General features: G+C 37.4%; 1 protein-coding gene across 1 annotated transcript; it reads left to right on the forward strand.

Moving 5' to 3' along the window:
* Nucleotides 1-26,138, forward strand: LOC123530992 (transmembrane protein 19-like). Its single transcript, XM_045311766.2, has 6 exons — nt 1-139; nt 2,928-3,038; nt 6,017-6,154; nt 14,630-14,887; nt 18,661-18,876; nt 21,740-26,138. The coding sequence occupies exons 1-6, from the start codon at nt 1-3 to the stop codon at nt 21,910-21,912; spliced, it is 1,035 nt and encodes a 344-aa protein (XP_045167701.1). The 3' UTR covers nt 21,913-26,138.
* Nucleotides 26,139-26,908: the final 770 nt, after the last annotated feature.

A 26,908-nucleotide genomic window follows, 5' to 3' on the forward strand; every position in this document is an offset into this window, starting at 1 on the left:
ATGGGATATTGCTTCAGGGAAGACAACTCTAAATGTTGTGGAGAAGTGGAGATGAAACCTGTAATTATTTTGGCTGGTATCATACCACTGAGTTTGGTATTTTGGTTGTCAGCATGTATTCTGCATCACTATAAATCAGGTAATAGAAATTTTAAGAAATTCTTGCATGACAGTTTTTGTAATTATTGAAAATTCTAAATGCAACATGTTTTCATGATGTCTTTAGGTCATTAATTAGTCGAACTAATCCGACGTATACAGTTTGTTTTATATTGTGACAGTCAAGCTGCAAAAGTCAGAAATTAAAAAAGCAGCCACTCAGCGACAGTAAGCTTGTCTAGTCATTAATGTGTTTGGAAATTGGAGACCACCCCTCAGGTGAATATGAAGTGTGGAGATTTGTACCTCATAGAGAGTTACTACATATATTTTTTCAGAGGAAGTAGGAAATAATTATACTTCGTTTGTGGGGTGTATACAGAAGTGAGCTTGTAGGCATAGAAATAGAGATCAATAATAATTGCTCCTTTACGAATCCTACCTGTCCTGTATTACAAAAGTGCTTCTATTGTGACATTTTGATATAAGCAAACCTGTATTATCTGCACTATAAAAATACGAACTGATATAATATTTTATTAATGGCTTGTTAAAAGTTATTTTTAGCTCACCTAAAGGCTCATGGTGAGCTTTTTTGACCGCTCAGTGTCCGTCGTGTATCGTCCGTCGTCTGTCCATCAACAGTTTCTAAAGAAATCTTCCTCAAAACCACTTTGCAGAATTAAACCAAACTTTACAAGAATGATCACTGGGTGGCCCCCTTTTAAAATTGTTCAAAGAATTGAATTCCACACAGAACTCTGGTTGCCATGGCAACCAAAAGGAAAAACTTTAAAAATCTTCTTGTCCAAAACAGCAAGGCATAGAGCCTCAATATTTAGCATGTGGCATCATCTAATGATCCTCTATGAAGATTGTTCAAATTATGCCCTTGGGGTGAAAAGAGGTCCAGCCTGGGGGTCTCAAGTATAGACTTATATAGGAAAAAACTTTAAAAATCTTCTTGTCTGAAACCACAAAACATAAGACTTTGATATTTGGTATGTAGCATTGCCTTGTCAAGTATGACTTTGAGGTCATTATGTCAGAGGTCAAGGTCACAATGACCCGGAACAGTTAAACGGTTTCCGGATGATAATTTGAGAAAGCTTGGTCCTAGGATCATAAATTTATGTACACACTGGTGTAACATCATTATATACAGGTCAAGTTTTACTTTGAGGTCAGTTGGTCAAAGTTCAAGGTCAAAAGGACCTGGAACAGTTAAACCGTTTCCGGACAATAACTTGAGAATGCTTGGGCCTAGGATCATGAAAGTTGATAGGAAGGTTGGTCATGACCAGCAGATGACCCCTATTGATTTTGAGGTCAGTAGGTTAAAGGTCAAGGTCACATTGACCCAGAACAATAGAACTTTTTTTGCAGGGTTGGCAGATTTAAATAATTTTTATACACAGGTGTAACACGTATACGTGTGTCTGATAAGTTTTAAGCGTATAAAACATATATGAAATTACAGAAATGCACGCAATGACTTTTTACTAGTGTAAACAAAATCTGAATCGTCTGGATGATTTACATAACAGAGCACGGTCGGCATTAATTCTCCCACATTGAAAGTACACACTCTTTGAATGGTACTCTATTATCCTAGGTTAAACTATATTATACACTCAATGCGTGCGTAAATCAAATAGTTGGGAATTAATATTGATATTACAATGTATTTTAAAGTAGTGTAGATTTAAAACATCAACTTCAGTTGCGGAATAAACAACAAAAATGTCTCTTTCTAAGAATGTAGCAAGTGAACAAATGCTCAATGCATTCTTTAAAACAACAAAAATGATCCCCAAAACATAGTTAAAGGTATATTGAATATTTTATTGGATTCGGTAGTAAGTGTGAAGCCAAAGCAAGCCAAGGGAGAAAAGAAGCAAAAACTTGAAGGAAGTGTCTAGGAGTATGGATCCGTACCTCTAGGCAAGACTGTTAGGGGTTGTCCAGGGGTAAGGATCTCACTATTTCATACGTGGGATTATTTACATCTTAAATTTTGTTGAAACTGAAGTATCAGATAAGACTTAATCAATATTCACCTAAAACTTTTAATCTAAATTGTATACACACCTGATTTTTACATTTTCTTCAGAAACGTAAATGACCGAGGAACTGATTTTAAACCATCGTATTCCAATTAACAAACACAAGTGAACTGTAGTGATCTTCCCATATAGGTTATCAGATTTGCGGAATACATAAATGGTTTGTCAAAACATAACTTAACGTTATTTTGTCTAATGTATTTTATGCCAGTTCGATTCCTTGTGATTGGTGTTCCTTGGTTATTTTACGTTTCAAAAGAAAATGTTAACAATCGGGCGAATGCTGGCTGGTATCTGTGAACCATCTAGATTTAAATTTTAAGTGAGTGTTTTATTAAATTGTATTTTATATTTCATTTTCAACAAAATTTAAGATAAAAATATTTCTAAATAATGCGGAAAAAGGAGGTCCGCACCCCTAGACAGTCCCTAACAGGCTTGCCTAGAGGTACAGATCTGTACCTCTAGAATCAGATTCTAGAGGTACGGATCTGTATCCCTTGACACTTCCAAACTTGAATGCTGAACAAACAAATTCATTGGTGTTACACCCAATAAATATGTTATAAAACCGATTTCTGTTTTTTTCACATTTACACATTTTCAGGAGTAAAATTACTCCTATTCATTTTCAGATTTTACCATTTTACTGATTCACAAAATTTATTGTAGGTCAAAAAAAGTTATCTGGAGCCCAGTACCATATCTTCAAAGAAGATAACTAATTTTTTTTTAATTATGAGTAATGGTTGACTTTTGCAGATGTAGAACCTGTATCACCAGTAAGGTTTCTGATAGCTGTTGTTGCCCCTGTCCTGATTACCAGATGGGGACTGCAGAGAGGAAGTCTGGATAAGTCAGGAGCAATAGCAGGTATACAGTTGTAACAATCCAGAATTTCAAGCTGATGTCATTGTCCTAGAATGTATAAATCTGATTCTACAATCTTTGACAGCCAGATACATTTGTAATATAATGTTGCTAATTTGCATTGGCTGAATGAACATGTGCAATAAGGTTTTGTACATGCGGTATTAAGTATGTTTGCAAATATCTTTTTTCAAATAAACATAAACTTTGCTGTTTTATGACCCCGATGGAGGGCATATTAAAATCACACTGTCTGTCCGTCAGTCTGTGCATCCGTGCATGCATCAATGTAAATTGTTGTCCGGGCTGTAACTGCTATCCATTAAGGGATTGTGAAATAACTTTGCATAAATGTTCACCATAATGAGACGACATGACATGCACAAGATCCAGATCCCTAGCAAGGTCAAGGTTGCACTTGGAGGTCAGTGCTTAACATGGTCTGTTTCTTGTCTGGTCTTCGGTGATATATGACCATTTTGTGTCGATTCGCCATAAAACCCAACTCACTCACTCTTGTCTGGTCAATAACTCAGCCATCTATAAAGGGATTTTAAAATTACTTGGCATAAATATTTCCTATATTGAGTTGACATGTCATGCGCAAGACCCAGACCCCTAGCTCCAAGGTCAAGGTCACATTTAGAAGTCAAAGGTTAACAGGGTCTTGTCCGATCAATAACTTTCATTAAGGGATTTTAAAATTACTTGGCACAAATGTTCCCTATAATGAGTTGATGTGTAATGCGCAAGACCCAGACTTCTAGCTTAATGGTCACCTTTGGAGAATTTCTTTTTTTTCGTCTGGTCACAAAATGATTCATACCTAAACTATTCTGGCATATTTTGCGCAGACAACTGTAGCATTCTTGGGCACGCTTTTGGGGCATTTGTCACTAATAGTGACAGCTCTTGTTCTTTTTAATTATCTTACCATATATTTATATATCTTGCAATGGTGAGAGCTGTTAATGTAGATTTAGTTGGGAAACTTGTTGATTGTGGCTGTTTTGTTGGGTTTTATGTCATATTGATACATGTGGTGACTTTCCAGATTTTAATTTCATGAATGGGCCACCATCTAGTAGAACCACCTACCTTGCCAGTTGAATGGCTTCCTTACATGAAAACAAAATACTGCAATCCAAGTGAGTTTTAGAACCTGCAGCAGTGACTGACGAGTGATTCAAAGTCAGTGACCTTAACCACTCAACCACGGAGGTCTCTAGAAGACTTACTGATTCAGCACTGTCTACCAAGTTGTCAGAATTTTTCCAGACTGGTTCACCAATAGTGAGGTTTTTCGGGATAAAAAAAATCACACTCACTACTAAGTAAAATTTAGAATTGAATTATGTTTTTAGCTTACCTGTCACAAAAGGTGAGCTTTTGTGATCGCGTGGTGTCCGTCATCCGTCCGTGCGTGCATTAACTTTTGCTTGTGACCACTCTAGAGGTCACATTTTTCATGGGATCTTTATGAAAATTGGTCAGAATGTTCACCTTGATGATATCTAGTTTAAGTTCGAAACTGGGTCACGTGCTGTCAAAAACTAGGTCAGTAGGTCTAAAAATAGAAAAACTTTGTGACATCTCTAGAGGCCATATTTCTCAATGGATCTTCATGAAAATTGGTCAGAATGTTCATCTTGATGATATCTAGATCAAGTTCGAAACTGGGTCATGTGCGGTCAAAAACTAGGTCAGTAGGTCTAAAAACAGAAAAACGTTGTGACCTCTCTAGAGGCCATATTTTTCATGGGATTTTTATGAAAATTAGTCAGAATGTTCATCTTGATGATATCTAGGTCAAGTTCGAAACTGGGTCATGTGCAGTCAATAACTAGGTCAGTAGGTCTAAAAATAGAAAAACCTTGTAACCTGTCTAGTGGCCATATTTTTCAAGAGATCTTCATGAAAATTGATCAGAATGTTCACCTTGATGTTATCTAGGTCAAGTTCGAAACTGGGTCACGTGCGGTCAAAAACTAGGTCAGTAGGTCTAAAAATAGAAAAACTTTGTGACCTCTCTAGAGACCATATTTCTCAATGGATCTTCATGAAAATTGGTGAGAGTGTTCAGCTTGATGATATCTAGGTCAAGTTCGAAGCTGGGTCATGTGCGGTCAAAAACTAGGTCAGTAGATTGAAAAATAGAAAAACCTTGTGACCTCTCTAGAGGCCACATTTTTCATGAGAGCTTCATGAAAATTGGTGAGAATGTTCACCTTGATGATATCTAGGTCAAGTTCAAAAGTGGGTCACGTGCCTTCAAAACTAGGTCATTAGGTCAAATAATAGAAAAACCTTGTGACCTCTCTAGAGGTAATTTTTTTCAATGGATCTTCATGAAAATTGGTCAGAATTTTTTATCTTGATGAATTCTAGGCCACATGTGCTCAAAAACTAGGTCACTATGTCAAATAATAGAAATAACGACGTCCTACTCAGTTCAACACTGGGTCATGTGGGGATAGGTGAGCGATTCAGGACCATCATGGTCCTCTTGTTTAATAACCATCTGGATATAATCCAGTTAAGCTGTTTGAACTGTGTAGAGGCCAAAGTCACTTGGGTATACTTTAAACAGGGCAATGTATTTACATATCGAGATGGTATGTACATGATTGTATGTAACTGACATTTATTCTGTATGTTTATGATTTTTTCTTGTCTTTTCTTTCTGATTGATTTACCTAAACCAATCTTGCAAATTTTTGAAGTAATAGATATATCAAACAATGGTGGCTGTTGGAATAGGAAGCATTCTAATGGGAAACTCCAACTGAAATACACCTTTTTTTGTTTGACAATTACACACATGTAAACAATCTTAGCCAAATGAGCAGTGTGACCTTTGGAATTCACCACCTTAAGAGTACAATCACTGGCATTGTAACACATCAGCTGTATATATTATTGTGTAAGGAAATGCATTTGGACATAATGTATTATAATAAACTATTTATTTATTTTCTTAGCTTTACTGGTTGGATTTTTGATGACTATAAGCAACTTGTGTTTCTTCTCTGCACTGCTGACCTTCTTCGTGGCTGGGTCAAAGGTTACAAAGTTCAGAACTAGTGAAAAGAGAAAGTTGGAAGATGATTTCAGAGAAGGTGATTATAAGAATCTTTCACTGGTTGAAGGTGCCGATTGAAATATCTCGCTTAGGGTAACTGTTTAGGTGGTAATGAGGCACAGCTGAGTTACCACAAAAACAACATTCCAAGAACCAGATATTTCAATTGGCACCTTCTACCAATGATGTATTCTTTTTCTTGTATGTCGTATTCTTCAAATAATAAAGTAAATGAAATAGAACAAATGCTTTTATTTTAAGCACTATTTTATTACAGTAGTGTATGAATTTACGTATTCATAAATTACAGCACTTTAGTCATTTAACACTCCAGGGTGTAAGATGAGTTTTACAAGCACAGACAAAAACAAGGGGAAATCCTTGTCTAACAAGCTAGAATATATTTTCTGTGTTCATCACACTGCTTTTTATGCCCCCGAAGGGAGGCATATAGTTTTTGAACCGTCTGTCGGTCCGTCGGTCTGTCAGTCTGTCCGCAATTTTCGTGTCCGGTCCATATCTTTGTCATTGATGGATGGATTTTCAAATAACTTGGCATGAATGTGTACCACAGTAAGACGACGTGTCGCACGCAAGACCCAGGTCCGTAGCTCAAAGGTCAAGGTCACACTTAGACATTAAAGGATAGTGCATTGATGGGCGTGTCCGGTCCATATCTTTGTCATCAATGGATGGATTTTCAAATAACTTGGCATGAATGTGTACCACAGTAAGACGACGTGTCGCACGCAAGACCCAGGTCCGTAGCTCAAAGGTCAAGGTCACACTTAGACATTAAAGGATAGTGCATTGATGGGCGTGTCCGGTCCATATCTTTGTCATCGATGGATGGATTTTCAAATAACTTGGCATGAATGTGTACCACAGTAAGACGACGTGTCGCGCGCAAGACCCAGGTCTGTAGCTCAAAGGTCAAGGTCACACTTAGACATTAAAGGATAGTGCATTGATGGGCGTGTCCGGTCCATATCTTTGTCATCGATGGATGGATTTTTAAATAACTTGGCATGAATGTGTACCACAGTAAGACGACGTGTCATGCGCAAGACCCAGGTCCGTAGCTCAAAGGTCAAGGTCACACTTAGACGTTAAAGGTCATTTTTCATGATAGTGCATTGATGGGCGTGTCCGGTCCATATCTTTGTCATTCATGCATGGATTTTAAAATAACTACGCATGAATGTGTGACTCAGTAAGTCGACGTGTCGCGTGCAAGACCCAGCTCCGTAGGTCAAAGGTCCTAAACTCTAACATCGGCCATAACTATTCATTCAAAGTGCCATGGGGGCATGTGTCATCCTATGGAGACAGCTCTTGTTTAACCATTTGTTCATTACCATGCTTTGTTTAGCCATGTGTTCATTACCTTGCTTTGTTTAGTCATGTGTTCATTACCTTGCTTTGTTTAGTCATGTGTTCATTACCTTGCTTTATTTAGCCATGTGTTCATTACCTTGCTTTGTTTAGCCATGTGTTCCTTGCTTTGTTTAGTCATGTGTTCATTACCTTGCTTTGTTTAGTCATGTGTTCATTACCTTGCTTTATTTAGCCATGTGTTCATTACCATGCTTTGTTAAGCCATGTGTTCATTACCTTCTTTGTTTAGTCATGTGTTCATTACCTTGCTTTATTTAGCCATGTGTTCATTACCTTGCTTTGTTTAGCCATGTGTTCTTTGCTTTGTTTAGTCATGTGTTCATTACCTTGCTTTGTTTAGTCATGTGTTCATTACCTTGCTTTATTTAGCCATGTGTTCATTACCATGCTTTGTTAAGCCATGTGTTCATTACCTTCTTTGTTTAGTCATGTGTTCATTGCCTTGCTTTATTTAGCCATGTGTTCATTACCTTGCTTTGTTTAGTCATGTGTTCATTACCTTGCTTTATTTAGCCATGTGTTCATTACCTTGCTTTGTTTAGCCATGTGTTCCTTGCTTTGTTTAGTCATGTGTTCATTACCTTGCTTTGTTTAGTCATGTGTTCATTACCTTGCTTTATTTAGCCATGTGTTCATTACCATGCTTTGTTAAGCCATGTGTTCATTACCTTCTTTGTTTAGTCATGTGTTCATTACCTTGCTTTATTTAGCCATGTGTTCATTACCTTGCTTTGTTTAGCCAAATGTTCATAACCTTGCTTTATTTAGCCATGTGTTCATTACCTTGCTTAGTTTACCCATATGGTCATTCCCTTGCTTTGTTTAGCCATGTGTGCATTACCTTACTTTTTTTAACAATGGGTTCATCATGTTGCTTTATTTAGCCATGTGTTCTTCACCTTGCTTCATTTAGCCATGAAATTCATTGCCATGCTTTATTTAGCCATGTGTTCATTACCTTGCTTTGTTTAGTCATGTGTTCCTTGCTTTGTTTAGCTTTTTAGCTCACCTCTCACAAAGTGACAAGGTGAGCTTTTGTGATCGCGTGGCATCCGTCGTCCGTCAGTGCGTGCATAAACTTTTGCTTGTGACCACTCTAGAGGTCACATTTTTCATGGGATCTTTATGAAATTGGTCAGAATGTTCATCTTTATGATATCTAGGTCAGATTCGAAACTGGGTCATGTGCGGTCAAAAACTAGGTCAGTAGGTCTAAAAATAGAAAAACCTTGTGACCTCTCTAGAGGCCATATTTTTCATGAGATCTTCATGAAAATTGGTCAGAATGTTCACCTTGATGATATCTAGTTTAAGTTCGAAACTGGGTCACGTGGGATCAAAAACTAGGTCAGTAGGTCTAAAAATAGAAAAACCTTGTGACCTCTCTAGAGGCCATATTTCTCAATGGATCTTCATGAAAATTAGTTAGAATGTTCACCTTGATGATATCTAGTTCAAGTTTGAAACTTGGTCACGTGCGGTCAAAAACTAGGTCAGCAGGTCTAAAAATAGAAAAACTTTGTGACCTCTCTAGAGGCCATATTTTTCAAGGGATCTTTATGAAAATTAGTCAGAATGTTCATCTTGATGATATCTAGGTCACATTCGAAACTGGGTTATGTGCGGTCAATAACTAGGTCAGTAGGTCTAAAAATAGAAAAATCTTGTGACCTCTCTAGAAGCCATATTTTTCAAGAGATCTTCATGAAAATTGATCAGAATGCTCATCTTGATAATATCTAGGTCAAGTTCGAAATTGGGTCACATGCGATCAAAAACTAGGTCAGTAGGTCTAAAAATAGAAAAACTTTGTGACATCTCTAGAGGCCATATTTTTCATGGGATCTTTATGAAAGTTAGTCAGAATGTTCATCTTGATGATATCTAGGTAAAGCTCAAAACTGGGTCACGTGCGGTCAATAACTAGGTCAGTAGGTCTAAAAATAGAAAAACCTTGTGACCTCTCTAGAGGCAATATTTTTCAAGAGACCTTCATGAAAATTGGTGAGAGTGTTCAGCTTGATGATATCTAGGTCAAGTTCGAAACTGGGTCAAGTGCGGTTAAAAACTAGGTCAGTAGGTCAAAAAATAGAAAAACCTTGTGACCTCCCTAGAAGCCATATTTTCAATGGATCTTCATGAAAATTGATGAGAATGTTCACCTTGATGATATTTAGGTCAGGTTTGAAACTGGGTCATGTGCGGTCAAAAACTAGGTCAGTAGGTCTAAAAATAGAAAAACCTGTGACATCTCTAGAGGCCATATTTTTCATGAGATCTTCATGAAAATTGGTGTGAATGTTCACTTTGATGATATCTAAGTCAAGTTCAAAAGTGGGTCACGTGCCTTCAAAAACTAGGTCATTAGGTCAAATAATAGAAAAACCTTGTGACCTCTCTAGAGGTCATATTTTTCAATGGATCTTCATGAAAATTGGTCAGAATTTTTTATCTTGATGATATCTAGGTCACATGAGCTCAAAAACTAGGTCACTATGTCAAATAATAGAAATAACGATGTCATACTCAGTTCAAAACTGGGTCATGTGGGGATAGGTGAGCGATTCAGGACCATCATGGTCCTCTTGTTTTTTTTATTACCTTGCTTTGTTTAGCCATGTGTTCATCACCTTGCGTTCATCACCTTGCGCCCCATGTGGTTCTGGGACAATCTGTGTATGAAAGAATTGGAACCACTGCCTTACCCTTGCATGATCGTAAGAGGCGACTAATAGGGTCTTAACACTTGGTTTTGCAGTAACTCTGTGATTTCAGCAGGTATGCAAATTTTGATTCCATACCTAATGTTTTTATTTTGATGTAAATGAGATATGGAACCAAAATTTGTATTCCTGTTTGGCGCCATATAACCTATACTGTGTTGGTGAGCCGTAAAACAAAACCCAAATAAATAAAATAAATCATCACCTTGCTGTGTTTAGCCATGTGTTCATTACCATGCTTTGTTTAGCCATGTGTACATTACCTTGCTTTGTTTAGCAATGTGTTCATTACTTTGCTTTGTGTAGCCATGTGTTCATTACCTTGCTTTGTTTAGCCAAGGTTCATTACCATGCCTTGTTTAGCCATGTGTTCATTATACCATTCTTTGTTTAGACATGTGTTCATTACCTTGCTTCTTTTTAGCCATATGTTCATTACTTTGCTTCTTTTAGCCATGTGTTTGTTACTTTGCTTTGTTTAGCTATGTGTTCATACTTCGTATAGCCATGTGTTCATTACCTTGCTTTGTGTAGCCATATGTTCATTACCTTGCTTTGTTTAGCAATGTGTTCATCACTTTGCTTTGTGTAGTCATGTGTTAATTACCTTGCTTTGTTTAGCCAAGGTTCATTATACCATTCTTTATTTAGCTATGTGTTCATTACTTTGCTTTGTTTAGCCATGTGTTCATTATACCATTCTTTGTTTAGCCATGTGTTCATTACTTTGCTTTGTTTAGCCAAGTGTTCATTACCTTGCTTTGTTTAGCCATGTGTTCATTACCTTGCTTTTTGTAGCCATGTGTTCATTATACCATTCTTTGTTTAGACATGTGTTCATTACCTTGCTTCTTTTAGCCATGTGTTCATTATTTTGCTTTTTTAGCTCACCTGTCACAAAGTGACAAGGTGAGCTTTTGTGATCGCGCAGCGTCCGTCGTCCGTGCGTGCGTGCATAAACTTTTGCTTGTGACCACTCTAGAGGTCACATTTTTCATGGGATCTTTATGAAAATTGGTCAGAATGTTCCCCTTGATGAAATCTAGGCAAAGTCCGAAACTGGTTCACGTGTGGTCAAAAACTAGGTCAGTAGGTATAAAAATAGAAAAACCTTGTGACCTCTCTAGAGGCCATATATTTCAAAAAGATCTTCATGAAAATTGGTCAGATTGTTCACCTTGATAATATCTAGGTTAGTTTCGAAACTAGGTCACATGGCTTTAAAAACTAGGTCAGTAGGTCAAATAATAGAAAAACCTTGTGACCTCTCTAGAGGCCATATTTTTCTTGGGATCTGTATGAAAGTTGGTCTGAATGTTCATCTTAATGATATGTAGGTCAAGTTCGAAACAGGGTCACGTGCGGTCAAAAACTAGGTCAGTAGGTCTAAAAATAGAAAAACTTTGTGACCTCTCTAGAGGCCATACTTGTGAATGGATCTTCATAAAAATTGGTCAGAATGTTCACCTTGATGATATCTAGGTCAAGTTCGAAACTGGGTCACATGCGGTCAAAAACTAGGTCAGTAGGTCAAATAATATAAAAACCTTGTGACCTCTCTAGAGGCCATATTTTTCATGGGATATGTATGAAAGTTGGTCTGAATGTTCATCTTGATGATATCTAGGTCAAGTTCGAAAGTGGGTCACGTGACATCAAAAACTAGGTCAGAAGGTCAAATTATAGAAAAACCTTGTGACCTCTCTAGAGGCCATATTTTTCATGGGATCTGTATGAAAGTTGGTCTGAATGTTCATCTTGATGATATCTAGGTCAAGTTCGAAACGGGGTCATGTGTGTTCAAAAACTAGGTCTGTAGGTCTAAAAATAGAAAAACCTTGTGTCCTCTCTAGAGGCCATACTTGTGAATGGATCTCCATAAAAATTGGTCAGAATGTTCATCTTGATGATATCTAGGTTAGTTTCGAAAGTGGGTCACGTGCCATCAAAAAGTAGGTCAGTAGGTCAAATAATGAAAAAACATTGTGACCTCTCTAGAGGCCATATTTTTTATGAGATCTGTATGAAAGTTGGTCTGAATGTTTATCTTGATGATATATAGGTCAAGTTTGAAACTGGGTCAACTGTGAACAAAAACTAGGTCAGTAGGTCTTAAAATAGAAAAACCTTGTGACCTCTCTAGAGGCCATACCCTTGAATGGATCTTCATGAAAATTGGTCAGAATGTTCACCTTGATGATATCTAGGTCAAGTTTGAAACTGGGTCATGTGCCATAAAAAACTAGGCCAGTAGTTCAAACAGGTTTGAAACTGGGTCAACTGCGGTTAAAAACTAGGTCAGTAGGTCTAAAATTAGAAAAATCTTTTGACCTCTCTAGAGGCCATATTTTTCTTCATGAAAATTGATCTGAATGTTCACCTTGATGATATCTAGGTCAGTTTCGAAACTGGGTCAGGTGCAGTCAAAAACTAGGCCAGTAGGTATAAAAATAGAAAAACCTTGTGACCTCTCTAGAGGCCATCTTTTTCATGAGATCTTCATGAAAATTAGTGAGAATGTTCATCTTGATGATATCTAGTTAAAGTTCAAAACAGGGTCACGTACCTTCGAAAACTAGGTCAATAGGTCAAATAATAGAAAAACCATGTGACCTCTCTAGAGACCATATTTTTCAATAGATCTTCATGAAAATTGGTCAGAATTTTTATCTTGATAATATCTAGGTCAAGTTCAAAACTGGATCACATGAGTTCCAAAACTAGGTCACTATGTCAAATAATAGAAAAAACGATGTCATACTCAAAACTGGGTCGTGTGGGAACAGGTGAGCGATTCAGGACCATCATGGTCCTCTTGTTTGACCATGTGTTCTTTACCTTGCTTTGTTTAGCCATGTGTTCATTGCCTGGCTTTGTTTAGCCATGTGTTCGTCATTTTGCTTTGCTTAGCCATGTGTTCTTTACCTTGCTTTGTTTAGTCATGTGTTCATTACCTTGTTTTGTTTAGCTGTGTGTTTCTGGCCTTACTTTGTTTAGTCATGTATTTATTATTTACATTGCTTTGTTTAGCCATGTGTTCATTTCCTTGCTTTGTTTAGCCATGTGTTCATTACCTTGCTTTGTTTAGCCATGTGTTCATTACCTTGCTTTGTTTAGCTGTGTGTTTCTTGCCTTACTTTGTTTAGTCATGTATTTATTATTTACATTGCTTTGTTTAGCCATGTGTTCATTACCTTGCTTTGTTTAGCCATGTGTTCATTACCTTGCTTTGTTTAGCCATGTGTTCATTACCTTGCTTTGTTTAGCTTATCTGTTGTAAAACAGACATGAAGATTATATTAAGTTGAGTGCTAAAAAGTAAGACTGATTACTTCCAACATTGTTACTCAGCTCAAAATCATGTGCACCTCTAGGAGATTAATACATATGGGTTAATTATAATATACCTTTTGCATTATCTGGGAATATTTCAAGACAAAGGAATGTACATATCCTACATTCCTGACTGTTTAGGCGTTGTAGATTTGTTGCTTAAAATTTCCTGTTTCTGGATGTATAGAAATCTTCCAGTTTTGCTTAAATGTTTTCAAGATTATGATCAGAATTGCCAAATGTATTTATGCTTTTGTTCTTAAACTGTCATCTGTGGCATAGGACTGCACCTCATCTTCTAGATAGGTCAAGGACTTTGATGAATGGATAAGAATCTAAAAGTGCATAGGCAAGCGAATAGTAGCAAAGAGTGTTCATGATGTATTGGCAGCCGCAGATCAAAGCTGCAAACTTTTATGACATTTATCAATGTCAGTTCTCCAATTTAATCATGCATTCCCCAATTTCATTAAGCTATTGATAAAAAGGGAGAATGTTACAATTTTAGGGAGTAAACATTATTGTGTTGTACTTTGTTGCATGACTCATTTGATGATGTGAAAAAAGGGAATGACAGCTAGGTATGACTGCAAGTAGAACAATTCGTTAAAAGCAGAAATTAGGTTAAGTAATAAAGCTCCTTGAATTTTATGTAGATGATCATAATATGATAGTTGACTTGAAGTTTGATGAGACCTCTAAAGGATTATATGGTTTTATGTTTCCACAGCAGAGAAATGATAATTTAGCACTGTTCTATCCAGATAGTACTTATCCATTTCAGTTGAAATTGGGATCATTAATTCTGCATTATCCTAATAACTGCTTTGTTTCTTTATGTAATTATTATTCCTCCCTATTTCGTGGGAGGACATGTGTTTACTGTCAGGGAAATGTAGACAAATGTGTTATAACATGTTGTATTATTACAGGTGGTATGAGGAACTGGGTACAAGTTCTGTGTAACGGTGGTATAGCATGTTACATTATTACAGGTGGTATGAGGAACTGGGTACAAGTTCTGTGTAACGGTGGTATAGCATGTTACATTATTACAGGTGGTATGAGGAACTGGGTACAAGTTCTATGTAACGGTGGTATAGCTGCTGAAATGGCTGTGTTATATCTGATAGATGTTGGTTGTTCCGAGAAACTGATAGACTTCACCTCACACTACAATGCTAGCTGGTTCAGTATGGCTGTACTTGGGGCTCTGTGCTGTAGCTGCGGGGACACATTCTCTTCAGAGATTGGCTCAGTTGTTGGGAGATCAAGGGAGGCAATCCTGATAACAAATTTTAATTATGTGCCAAAAGGTGATTATCTTTCTTTGACACAAGTCTTGGGTGGCAGGGGAGCGGTTTCATAGTTTTGGCCCCTGTCGATTTTCTGTATAAACAGGACAGGGTAGATATAAAGGCATATCTATCTTACTGGTTGTTTATCATTATTAATTCTTTAATATATCTGGGGAATGTGGAACGGTTAATGATTCTACATGGCGGGTGTTTTAAATTCCTAGCTCCGTACTTCCGGTTGAGGCTAAAACATAAATATCAGAATAAAAAGTCGACCAGACGCGGGGCTGTCATCCATCCACTTTTTTTCAAGTGAAAATAGTGGTGGTTGGCAGACACATTCCACACCACCTGGGTATGCATCTATGTTCGTACTACGAAATTGGATTTAAAAATAGAAATGGATGAATGGCAGAGTTCAAAGTGAGGCCCGGTAAGTCTATTTTGGTCTATAAAATTTGGGTGCTTTGGCCGATTTTCACTACATCTGGCGTGGAAAGCGACAGGTGCATAGGACCGGAGAGGCGTCTTTATGTAGTCTATAGTATCTGCAATGGTCCATAGTAGTTTCAAAGAAAAATAAGCAAAAACGAGATTTCTATGGATATTTCAACATTGGTACCCACACGTCAATGTGGAATTTGCAAATTTGCACTCCCCTGCCACCTCGGCTTTTTCAATAAAATGTCTGTAAACTCCACAACAAGGAAAATGCATGTAGACATAAATTTTGCGTGTAATATCAAACAGGGCTATGGTCTTTTTTATCTTTGATGAACTTAAGTAACTATATGAATGCAATTTTGTAAGTATCAATATTCTCACTATATGTATATTAGCACACCAGAGGATGAAGTGCTCAAGGTGAGCTATTGTGACCGGTCATTGTCGTCCGGCGGCGTCCTTCATCAGTTGTCTTTTGTCTGTTGTTTGTCAACATTTGCCTTGTTAACACTGTAGAGGCCACAGTTATGTCCCAATCTTTATGAAACTTGGTCAGAATATTTGTCTTGATGATCTCTATGTCAAGTTCGAAACTGGGTCATGTGGGTTTAAAAATCTTCATAAAACTTTGTCAGAATGAATATCTTGATGATCTTTAGGCAAAGTTTGAATCTGGGTCATGTGGGGTCAAAAACTAGGTCACTAGGCCAGAGGAAAGGAAAATCTTGTTAACGCTCTAGAGACCACATTTAAAGTTTGAAACTCATGAGAATTGATCAGAATGTTTGTCTTGATAAATTCTAGGAAAATTTCGAATATGGGTCATCTGGGGTCAAAAACTAGGTCACCCAGTCAAATCAAAGAAAAATTATGTTTGTGCAGAGACTTCATTTTTAGCCTTAGGGCATATTACAGCAAGACCTAAATGTAACTGAAGCATTATATATCAGTTTGTTGCTGTTTTAATGAATGCCTACTTCCTATCAACAATATCGAAAGCTTGGTGAGAAAAAGTTGCATCTCTGTATTTCATACGAGTTGCAACCCATTTTCCAATAAGCCCTCAAGATAATAGATTAAGCTAAAAAATTAAGGAATTAATATGATAGTTCTTTTACTTTTTGGCTCAGCTATTTGAAGAGTAAAGAGGGTTAGTGTTCTCAAATGCCGTTAGCATAACTGTTGCATTCTGCCGAAGTTCTATTTCAGGATTCTCAGTTTAACTGCAACTTCTGTAATCATCAAACTTCAGATTAGGGTTGGTCTTGGTAAGGGGCAGACACTCTGTTGTGTAAGGTTTGGTATCCTGAAGGTCAAGGTCACTGGAGACATTTTGTGATGGTATTGGTTAAAATTCTCTGGCAAACTTTTCTATTTTTTCTATGTCATCTTATTTACTGCCCTTATAATCATCAAACTTTACATGACTGATCTTAGTAAGGGACTGATGTGTTCAGTTGTCCCTCACAGGTGTGGGTTTGAAATCTCGCTTGGGGTGTAGCATTCTTCATGTGACTAGGCCATCCATCTGACTTATTGAAGGTCGGTGGTACTTACGATGTACCCACCAATGCCTGAAACAATGCTAGGTGAAGCACCTGGTGTTTTCCTCAATCATTAAAGCTGGACAGCTTGCTATATGACCTAAATTGTCTATGGGACTCTTAACCCAGCATAGCAGATGATATGTTTAGATTTAGTGTTCAGTACCTTAAATGTCAAGGTCACAGTGACTAGACTGGGTTTTTGTGTTAAAGTTTTATGGCACTCTTCTTAGTTTGAATTATAAGTCAGAATGTTTCCTAGTACTAGTATTCCTCATACGTCCACTTCTAACCCCTTCCCCCAACTTCTACCCATTCTCTGTTTTCTTACATTTACACCAACTTATATTGTTCATTAGATCCCTCATGCCCCTTCTCTCTGCCTACCCCCATCAAACACCAAAAGTAGAATTACTTTCACTTATTTATGCATGTTTACGTGTTGCTTTAGTATCACTTAGCCTGCCTCTACCCCTCTTATATTTTTTTTACATCTCTTACACTTACTTATAATTCATATGGATTCTTGGTATCTGTCATATGCCTCGCCCCCCCCCCCCCCCCCCCCCCCCCCCCCCCCCCCCACACACACTGCTATCACACCCCCAAATATTTTAGATTTCCACACATCCTCACTAACCTCTTCACCTGCCCACACCCCCTCCCCCTCTTGTAATGATAATATCTTGATTAAAATTTAGAGTAGAGTGAACACGACTGGGGAGACTGAAAGGTGTTTGTTAGGTTTATTGAGATTTTTACTCAGTAGAGCAAACACTGCCGTGAATACTGAAAGAGTTCTCTTTAGTTAGGGCTGTGTATCATTTGGAAAGATTGGTACGATGTTTGTATCAATACAAAATGATCACTGTTTCATATATCATATCTTTATATTTAGAAATATGTTTCTATTAGTAACACTTTTTCATGTTTTTTAAAAAAAAACATGTATTATCTCAATCAGCAAAGAATTTCAATGATTTCAGGATTTTTATAAATCATGAATTATGTAGATGACACGTTAGCTAGCCTTTTTCAAATCGCAGGCTTAAGATACCATATAAAAATGACATAAATCAAAACTGACCTCTGATTGTGTTATTGGCTCATTTAATTTATGAAACTGAAATAAATGTTATTAGATCATCGAGAGTAATGAACAGAAATAACATCAGTGCGGATGGTATTTTTCCATACGTCAGTTAGGTCACAATCACACATTCTAGTGGGATGGAAAATTTCTGGCATGACATTCAGATTTCCTTGCAAACTCATGGGTAGTTCCCCTCAGTGCATGAATAAAGGTTTCCTTAAATGCTGTGCTTAATTCACATATGATATTTCATGCTTGTCGATGGGTGCTGTTGAAGCTGGCAATCAGAACATACGATCGTATGTATAGAACAGTTGAAAAACTCAATTACTATAATGGGGTACCAACAGCTGATTCCAGCTTGCATGAATACACTAAAATGACCATCAGAATAAGTTGCGAAAACATACTTTTTGGTTCTTTCTAAATGTTCTATATTTTGACAGATAGGACAAACTTCGATGCAGTGTATCAATCGAATCTAGTAAGTAACAGTTTTCAGTTTATGCTGAGAACAGGTACACCCCTAGTTCTGTGAAGAGGGGTTACTCAGAAGAACAAACACCACTAGGTCAGACTGAAAGGTATCTGTTCCATGTATGGAGGTTTTTTCTTAGTAGGGCGTAATTCAGTGAGAGCCGAGTAAGAATTTTGAGGGAAAAAATCTGCCTTAGTAGTGTTTGTTATACTGTATTTATTGATTTGAACAGGTACAAATGGTGCTATATCTATGGTTGGTGTTGCTGTCAGTTTTGTTGGTGGAGCGTTGGTAGGACTATCATATTATCTCACACTACTACTGGTAGTGAATGAGGATTATTTATTAGAATCACCGGCTCAATGGCCCCTCATTCCTATATGTGGACTTCTGGGATTTCTTGGCTCAACAGTAGATTCTGTTCTGGGAGCAACACTTCAATATTCAGGTGAGGATTAGATACACCCATGTGGATTTATCATATCATTCTTGCAACTTATATGCAAATCATTCAACTTTTAATTTAATAAATCTTAACCCTTCGTCTGTTGTCACCTTTGCATGTTGTAACTTGGTCTCTCAATGGTCAAACTTCAGAAGTCAGTAGATGACCTCTTCTTTTGGAAGTAAGTAGGTCACAGTTAACTGGAAACTGAAAATAGTTTGCACTCAGTAAGAAAAGAACACCTCGGACCACTAGTTCTCAAACTTCACAAAAGGGCCAGAATTTGCTATTTTGGCTTTTGCAACCATATAGAGACTTAATTATGTCTCCCACCACACAGTGGTGTGGGAGACATATTGATTTACTCCTGTCTGTGTGTGTGTGTGTTTGTCTGTCACAAATCTTGTCCGCACTCTTAATTCGAACATTTCTCATCCGATCTTCACCAAACTTGAACGAAATGTGTTTGACCATGAATCCTCGGCAAATTTCGATAACTAGCCAAATCAGTTTAGGCACTTCAGAATTATGGCCCTTGAATTACCGAAAATGGGCTTTTTTTACTCTTGTCCGCACTTTTAAGTCGAACATTACTCATCGAACATTCACCAAACTTGAACGAGATATGTTTGACGATGAGTCCTTGGTCAGGTTTGATAATTAGCTAAATTGGCTGAGGCACTTCGGAGTTACGGCCCTTGAATTACCCAAAATCCGCATTTTTACTCTTCAAAGGTATATGTAGTGAGTGACTGACTTACTATTTAGAGGATTAGGCAGTTGAAGGAGACATGCGCTTTTCTCAAAAGCAGCTCAAGTTTATGGTTTGATTTGATACAAACTTGTAAAATATCTTTAATAACAATAGATCTTTGATTCCATGATGAATCCGTCAGATCCAATGATAGGTTCCGGAGTTACAGCCCCTGATTGACCCCTGAAAGAGCCAAAATTTGTTAATTATACCCCTGAAGGGAGGCATATAGTTTTTGAACCGTCTGTCGGCCTGTCTGCAGTTTTCGTGTCCGGTCCATATCTTTGTCATCCATGGATGGATTTTCAAATAACTTGGCATGAATGTGTACCACAGTAAGACGACGTGTCGCGCGCAAGATCCAAGTCCGTAGCTCAAAGGTCAAGGTCACACTTAGACGTTAAAGGTCATTTTTCATGATAGTGCATTGATGGGCGTGTCCGGTCCATATCTTTGTCATTCATGCATGGATTTTAAAATTATTGGGCATGAATGTGTACCACAGTAAGACGACGTGTCGCGCGCAAGACCCAGGTCCGTAGCTCAAAAGTCAAGGTCACACTTAGACGTTAAAGGTCATATTTCATGATAGTGCAATGATGGGCATGTCCGGTCCATATCTTTGTCATTCATGCATGGATTTTAAAATAACTACGCATGAATGTGTGGCACAGTAAGACGACGTGTCATGCGCAAGACCTAGGTCCGTAGTTCAAAGGTCCTAAACTCTAACATCGGCCATAACTATTCATTCAAAGTGCCATCGGGGGCATGTGTCATCCTATGGAGACAGCTCTTGTTTTTACCTTGTGAACAGGATAGAAGTGATATTTTACATTTGATTTTAACCACACTTACACACAACTATAGGCACAATAAGGTCTCAGTTCCGTTCGAAAACCATCATGGGTTCTAGAGTGGTGGTTGGGGGGCATATAGTGTTACCCCTGTCCGTGTGTGTGTCTGTTTGTGTGTTCGGGAAAGGGTGATGTTCGAGTCCGGGCCATAACTTTGACATGCATGGTCCGATTTCAGAATAATTTGACACATATAATAATCATGGATAGATGATATGTCGTGCGCAAAAACCATTTCACTAGCTCAAAGGTCGTCAAAGCCCTTGGTTGAACTTGGCCAATTTTCACTACATATATACTGATAATGTGGTCTTCATGTCTGGTCCATAAGTTTGACATGTATGGTTCGATTTTAAAATAATTTGACACAAATGATTAGCATGGATAGACGATGTGTCACATGCAAATGATGAGCATGGATAGACGATGTGTCATGCGCAAAACCATTTCACTAGCTCAAAGGTCAAGGTCACAGTCCTTGGTTGAACTTAGCCAATTTTCACTACATATACAGGATACTAAATTTTCTGGTTTTCCTACAATATTTTCTTTTGTAAATAAATAGGACCAAGGGTCCTTCTTTCAGTTTGTGAGCAGTACCATGCCTGTGACCTATCTCATGTTGTAGGGGCATCCATGTCTGTGACACAGTTCTAGTCTATTTTGGCACTTCCAGTCATATAGAGGTTTCATTTATGCTTTGATTTGATACAAACTTGCACAGAATCTTTGTCTTGATGATCTCTAGGCCAAGTTTGAAACTGGGTCATGTGGGGTCAAAAACTAGGTCACCAGGTCAAAGGTCACATTTATGGCCATATCTTCATGAAACTTTGTCAGAATGTTTATCTTGATGACTCTTATGCTTAGTTCCAAACTGGGTCATACGGGGTTAAAAACTAAGTCACCCGTTCAAATCAAAGGAAAAGCTTGTTAACACTATAGAGGCCATATTTATGGCCCTGTCTTCATTAAACTTGGTCAGAATGTTTATCTTAATGATTCCTAGGCCAGGTTTAAGAGATGAGCGATATAGGATCATCATGACCCTCTTGTTTTTAGAGCATACTCTCCTAGTTCAGACAAACCTAACTGTTTTGATCTTTAAATTTTGAAAAGTACCATTTAAAATTTTTTAAAAAGTCTTGAATTCTAAAATTGACCTTTATAATCATGTTTTATTGTTTTGGCCTTTATTCACAGGTTTCACTGTATTTATTTAAGACCATAAATAATGTTCTGATGATTATTGCAGGTTATGATAGGAAGAAGCAGTGTGTAGTTCACCATCCAGGGTCCGGGGTAGATGATATAAGTGGTACAGACTTTCTAGATAACCACAGTGTGAATCTTCTAGCTTCATTGCTGACATCCATCACAGCACCAAAAATTGCCTTTAGTCTGTGGAATGTTTTCTTGGGAAAATGACAATTCCAGAATGTCGGAATAAGATTCTGAAAAAAAGTGTTCATTTCTTTCCAAGATCCAGGGACTTAATTTTCCATTCTGTAATAATTGGCCAGAAAGTGAAGTGATTTAGCTCATTTGAGCACAAGGTGTTCAGGATGTTTTGACAACCCCTGTGTCCGTCATTGATTGTTGTTTGTCATGCACCCTCCCTCATCAACAGTTTTACTGTAACCACTCTCAAGTTCACTGTTTTTGCCCAGTCTGAATGTAATTTGGTCATAATGTTTCCCATGGTAAACTTAGCTAGGTCATCTGGGATCAAAAGCTGGATGGCTAGGTCTAATCCTAAAGAAAAACTTTGTTAACCCTTAGGAAGCCTGCTCTTTATAAAACTTTATCAGAATATTTGTCTCTTTTTAAGTGTAGGTCAGTTTCAAAACTGTGTTACCCGACGTCAAAAACTAGGCCACTAGGTCAAATTAGAAGAAAAACATATTTTACTTGATCATCATATTTTTGTCAGAATATCTGTCTCTATGAAATCTGGGTCAGCTTAGAATGTGGAGTGCATATGATTGCTGCTTTGTGTTCCTGTTAAAGAATTTGTATGTGGATAATTCCCACTACACCTTTCAAGGGATTTGGCCAAAATTTATATAAAAATACCATTATCAAATGAACATGCTCTGTTGTCAGGGCATGAATGTAACTTGCCACAGTTTGGGAGTTATGACATTATGCAATACTAATATAGAGCATTGTCTATATTTTTCCTTCTACAGGTGTAAAGGGAACTGACCCAAACTTACATAAATATAACATAATGAAGCTAAAAATGTACACAGATTTTTAGCCTAGAAAGAGAATTTGAGCATATTTTCTGGATATACAGTGGAATGTCTCTAGAGCAAACACTGTTGGGGAAGACTGAAATGTTGTAAAAAGGTTTTTTCCTTACTGAGGTTAATTTGCAGCGAACATGATATCCGATAGAAAGGAATATATCTTTGTAGAGAGGTGCTTGCTTCTTGGAGGAGTGGCCAACAGAACATACACTGGTGGATGTAATTTTCCTATAGCCCATTATAAATGTTCCTCCCCAAAATACATCCACATTTACTTTTTTACCTTAAAGATATATTTTTAGCTCGTGTCACGTAGTGACAAGGTGAGCTTTTGTGATCACCCTTCGTCCGTCGTGTCAACAATTTCTAAAAAAAATCTTCAAAACCACTAGGCTGACTTACACCAAACTTCACATGAATGATCCTTGGGTGGCTCCTTTTCATGGCAACCGAAAGGAAAATTTGTAAAAATCTTCTCGTCAGAAACTGTTAGCCGGATTTCAAAAATATTTTGTAGAAATGATCTCTAGGTGACTCTCTACCAAACTGCCTAAGCCATTCTGTTTGGGTAAAAAACATGGCCGCCAGGGGGCGGGGCTTATTTCCCCTATATGGCTATATTGTAAATTTCAAAAATCTTCTACTTCAAAACCACTGGGCAGATTTACACTAAAGTTCACAGAAATGATCCTTTGGTGGCCCCCTGTCAAAATTGCCCAAAGAATTGAAATCCATGCAAAACTTTAAAAATCTTCTTGTCCAAAACCACAGTAGCTAGGGTTTTGATATTTGGTATGTGGCATCATCTCATGGTTCTCTACCAAGTTAGTTCAAATTATCCCCCAAGGGTCAAATATGGCCCCGCCCTGGGGGTCATATGGTTTACATAGACTTATATAGGAAAAACTTTGAAAATCTTCTTGTCCAAAACCACAGGGCTTAGGGCTTTGATATTTTGTATGTAACGTCATCTAGTGGTCATCTACTAAGATTATTCAAATTATCCCCCTAGGGTTAAATATGGCCCCGCCATAGGGGTCACATGGTATATATAGACTTATAAAGGGAAAAACTTTGAAAATCTTCTTGTCCAAAACCACAGGCCTAGGGCTTTGATATTTGGTATATAGCATCATCAAATAGTCCACTACCAAGTTTGTTCAAATTCTCCCCCCTAGGGTCAAATATTGCCCCACCGAGGCCCGGGTCACATGGTTTATATAGACTTGTATAGGAAAAAAAATCAAAAATCTTCTTGTCTGAAACCACAAGAATTAAGCCTTTGATATTGTGTATGTAGCATTGCCTTATGGTCCTCTACCAAGATTGTTCAAATTATCACCCTGTGGTGAAAAGAGGCCCTGTCCTGGGGGTCCATACTTTTACATATACTAACATAGGAAAAACTTTAAAAAGCTTCTTGTCTGAAACTGGAAAGCCTAGGCTTTTGATATTTGGTATGTTGCATTGCCTAGTGGTCCTCTGTTATTCAAATTATGCCCCTTAGTTAAAAAGAGGCCCCACCCAGGGTGTCCCAAGTTTTACATAGACTTATATAGGAAAAAAAAAAATCTTCTTTTCAGAAAGTTCAATGCCTAGGCCTTTGATATTTGGTATATATCATTGCTTAGTTGGTTTCTAAAAAGATTGTTTGAATTATGCCCCTGAGGTGAAAAGAGGGGGTCACTTGTTATACGAGTTATATAGGAAAATAGAAATACTTCAAAAATTATCAGATCATATTTCCTAGACTGTTTAATTATAATTATCTGATGATCCCAAGTGATTAGGGGTCACTTGACTATGACCTTGACCTACTGACCTACTTTCTTGTTTTTTAAGATACAGCCTTGAGATTTGGATGACATGTACAGTTTTGCACACCGATCTTAAAACTGACTTTTTCAGTGACCATGAATGTGACCTACTGACCTACTTCCTTGTTTTTTAAGATACAGCTTTGAAATTTGGATGACATGTACGGTCTTAAAACTGACTTTCAGTGACCATGAATGTGACCTACTGACCTACTTTCTTGTGTTCTTTTAAGATATACAGCCTTGAAATTTGGGTGACATGTACAGTTTTGCACACTGATCTTAAAACTGACTTTCATTGACCATGAATGTGACCTACTGACCTACTTTCTTAATATTTTAGCATCAGTTTGTTAGCTCATATTACTCAGGTGAGTGATCTGGGGTCATTATGACCCTCTTGTTTGTATATTGTCAAGGTATAATGTACTACTGAAAGCCTAAATATTATACTTCTTCCCTGATAAATGCACTCGTCTTTTATTTACAAAATATAAAATGTACATACCGGTATACATATACATATTGGCACACTTCCAGAGTCTAGGATATATTTTGGGATCTTTATCACTTTACTAATAGCTCTTGTTTCAGTAGATGTCCCCTACCAGTTTGAGAGTCAGTGTCGTGTTGACCATAGAAAGTCGTAAGAGTGAAAAATTAGGGTGAGGCTTACCAGGGGATTTAAAAATGGTTTCTGGTCAGTTGCAGCCAGTAAACTTCATATTTTAATAAGACTGTTGCCTTTTGGTTTGTACCTACATTTGTACTTTTGTTTGGAATGAATAGGTCAGATGGTAAGACCTTTGAAACAGAAGTGTTTCTGGTCAGTAACTTTAGAATCAGCCTATGGAGTCAAGTTTCATGGATGATTGCCTGTGGGTTAACTTAACCATTTCCAGTTACTAGAAAATGCTATTGTCTAGAGCAGTTAGATTTTATCAGATGGTTTCTTGTGTTAGTAGATGATTGCTTTTGTTGTGGGGGTCAGTAGTCCATTCTTGATAACACCACAGAGACTGAAAATTCCATGTTAAGCCCCTTGTGGTTCTGGGACGATCTATGTTTGAAAAGAATTGGAACCACTGCCTTACCCTTGCATGATCGTAAGAGGCGACTAATAGGGTCTTAACACTTGGTTTTGCAGTAACTCTGTGATTCCAGCAGGTATGCAAAGTTTGATTCCATATCTCATGTTTTTATTTCGATGTAAATGAGATGTGGAACCAAAATTTGTAGTCCTATTTGGTGCCATATAACATATACTGTGTTGGTGCGCCGTAAAACCCAAATAAATAAATAAATGTTAAACATAGCTGTTGATCAAGCCCAGTGGTATTTCCTATCTTGGCAACCTAAAACAGGATAGTGTGTCACTTTTCATAGGCCTGTTGACATGAATTTAGGGAAATAGTTTCAAGTGTACCTATAATATGGCATTCAAACAAACTCCCGAGTCTACCAATTTTTTTGTAAAAATAGTAAAAGCGGGGTATTGTTTTGATTTTTTGTCATTTGTTTTTATATTTTTTTTGTTACTTTATACAAATGTTTATAAATAAACATTAAAAGCTATGAGTCATGTTTTTTGTTTGTTATTTAATGGACCCATCTTACTACACTGCTGTCATAAGAAATTATTTTGGTTTTGTCAGAGAAATTTGTATGTGCAAATTGTATATACCTGTAAATTTAAAATGATCAGACTTGGCCTATACTGTTATAACATAATAATTTAGACTGAAGCCAAGTGTAAGCACTATACAGACCACTTACTGAAGACACAATTTGTCCATGAAGTTTGCACTTAGTCCTGATCAGAAATCCACCTGCATGGAGTCTTGAATATATACCTGCAATGTTTCGTGAATATTTTGAACTCTGCAATCCTGATCCAAAATCAACCTGCATCGAGTCTTAATATTTTGAATTCTTCAGGTAATTAATCTTAATCAGAAGTAAATCAACCTGCAAGGGGTCTTGAGTATTTTTAATTCTATGATTGTATACCTCAGAAATAAACCTGCTTGGAGTGCTAGATGGCTATTTATACTTTTACATACTACATTGAATAAAATTCTATGCCCCGTGTGGTGCCCCACTGTTTGTTCCATTCCATTCCACAAAGTATAAATAGCCTGCTAGATTTTCAGTTCTGGTATATGATAGTTTTTGTTATCCCCAGACGAAAGTCGGAGGGATATAGTTTTGGCGTTGTCCGTCCGTCTTTACGAGCTCACATTTGCATACTTAGGTGGCTATAGGAACAATAGGTAACTGTACTTTTTCTTTGATGTCATTCATTCCGTAAGGCTTTTATGTGGCTATTTTTCTCTTACGTGGCTAAAAGAA

The sequence above is a fragment of the Mercenaria mercenaria genome, chromosome 11 (genome assembly GCF_021730395.1).
Source record: "Mercenaria mercenaria strain notata chromosome 11, MADL_Memer_1, whole genome shotgun sequence".
Classification (NCBI taxonomy): domain Eukaryota; kingdom Metazoa; phylum Mollusca; class Bivalvia; order Venerida; family Veneridae; genus Mercenaria; species Mercenaria mercenaria.

Coding starts and splice junctions, on each gene's coding strand:
- LOC123530992 (XM_045311766.2), top strand. CDS start 1: ATGGGATATTGCTTCAGGGAAGACAACTCTAAATGTTGTGGAGAAGTG. Junction 140..2,927: donor TCTGCATCACTATAAATCAG/GTAATAGAAATT, acceptor TGACTTTTGCAG/ATGTAGAACCTGTATCACCA. Junction 18,877..21,739: donor AGCAACACTTCAATATTCAG/GTGAGGATTAGA, acceptor TGATTATTGCAG/GTTATGATAGGAAGAAGCAG.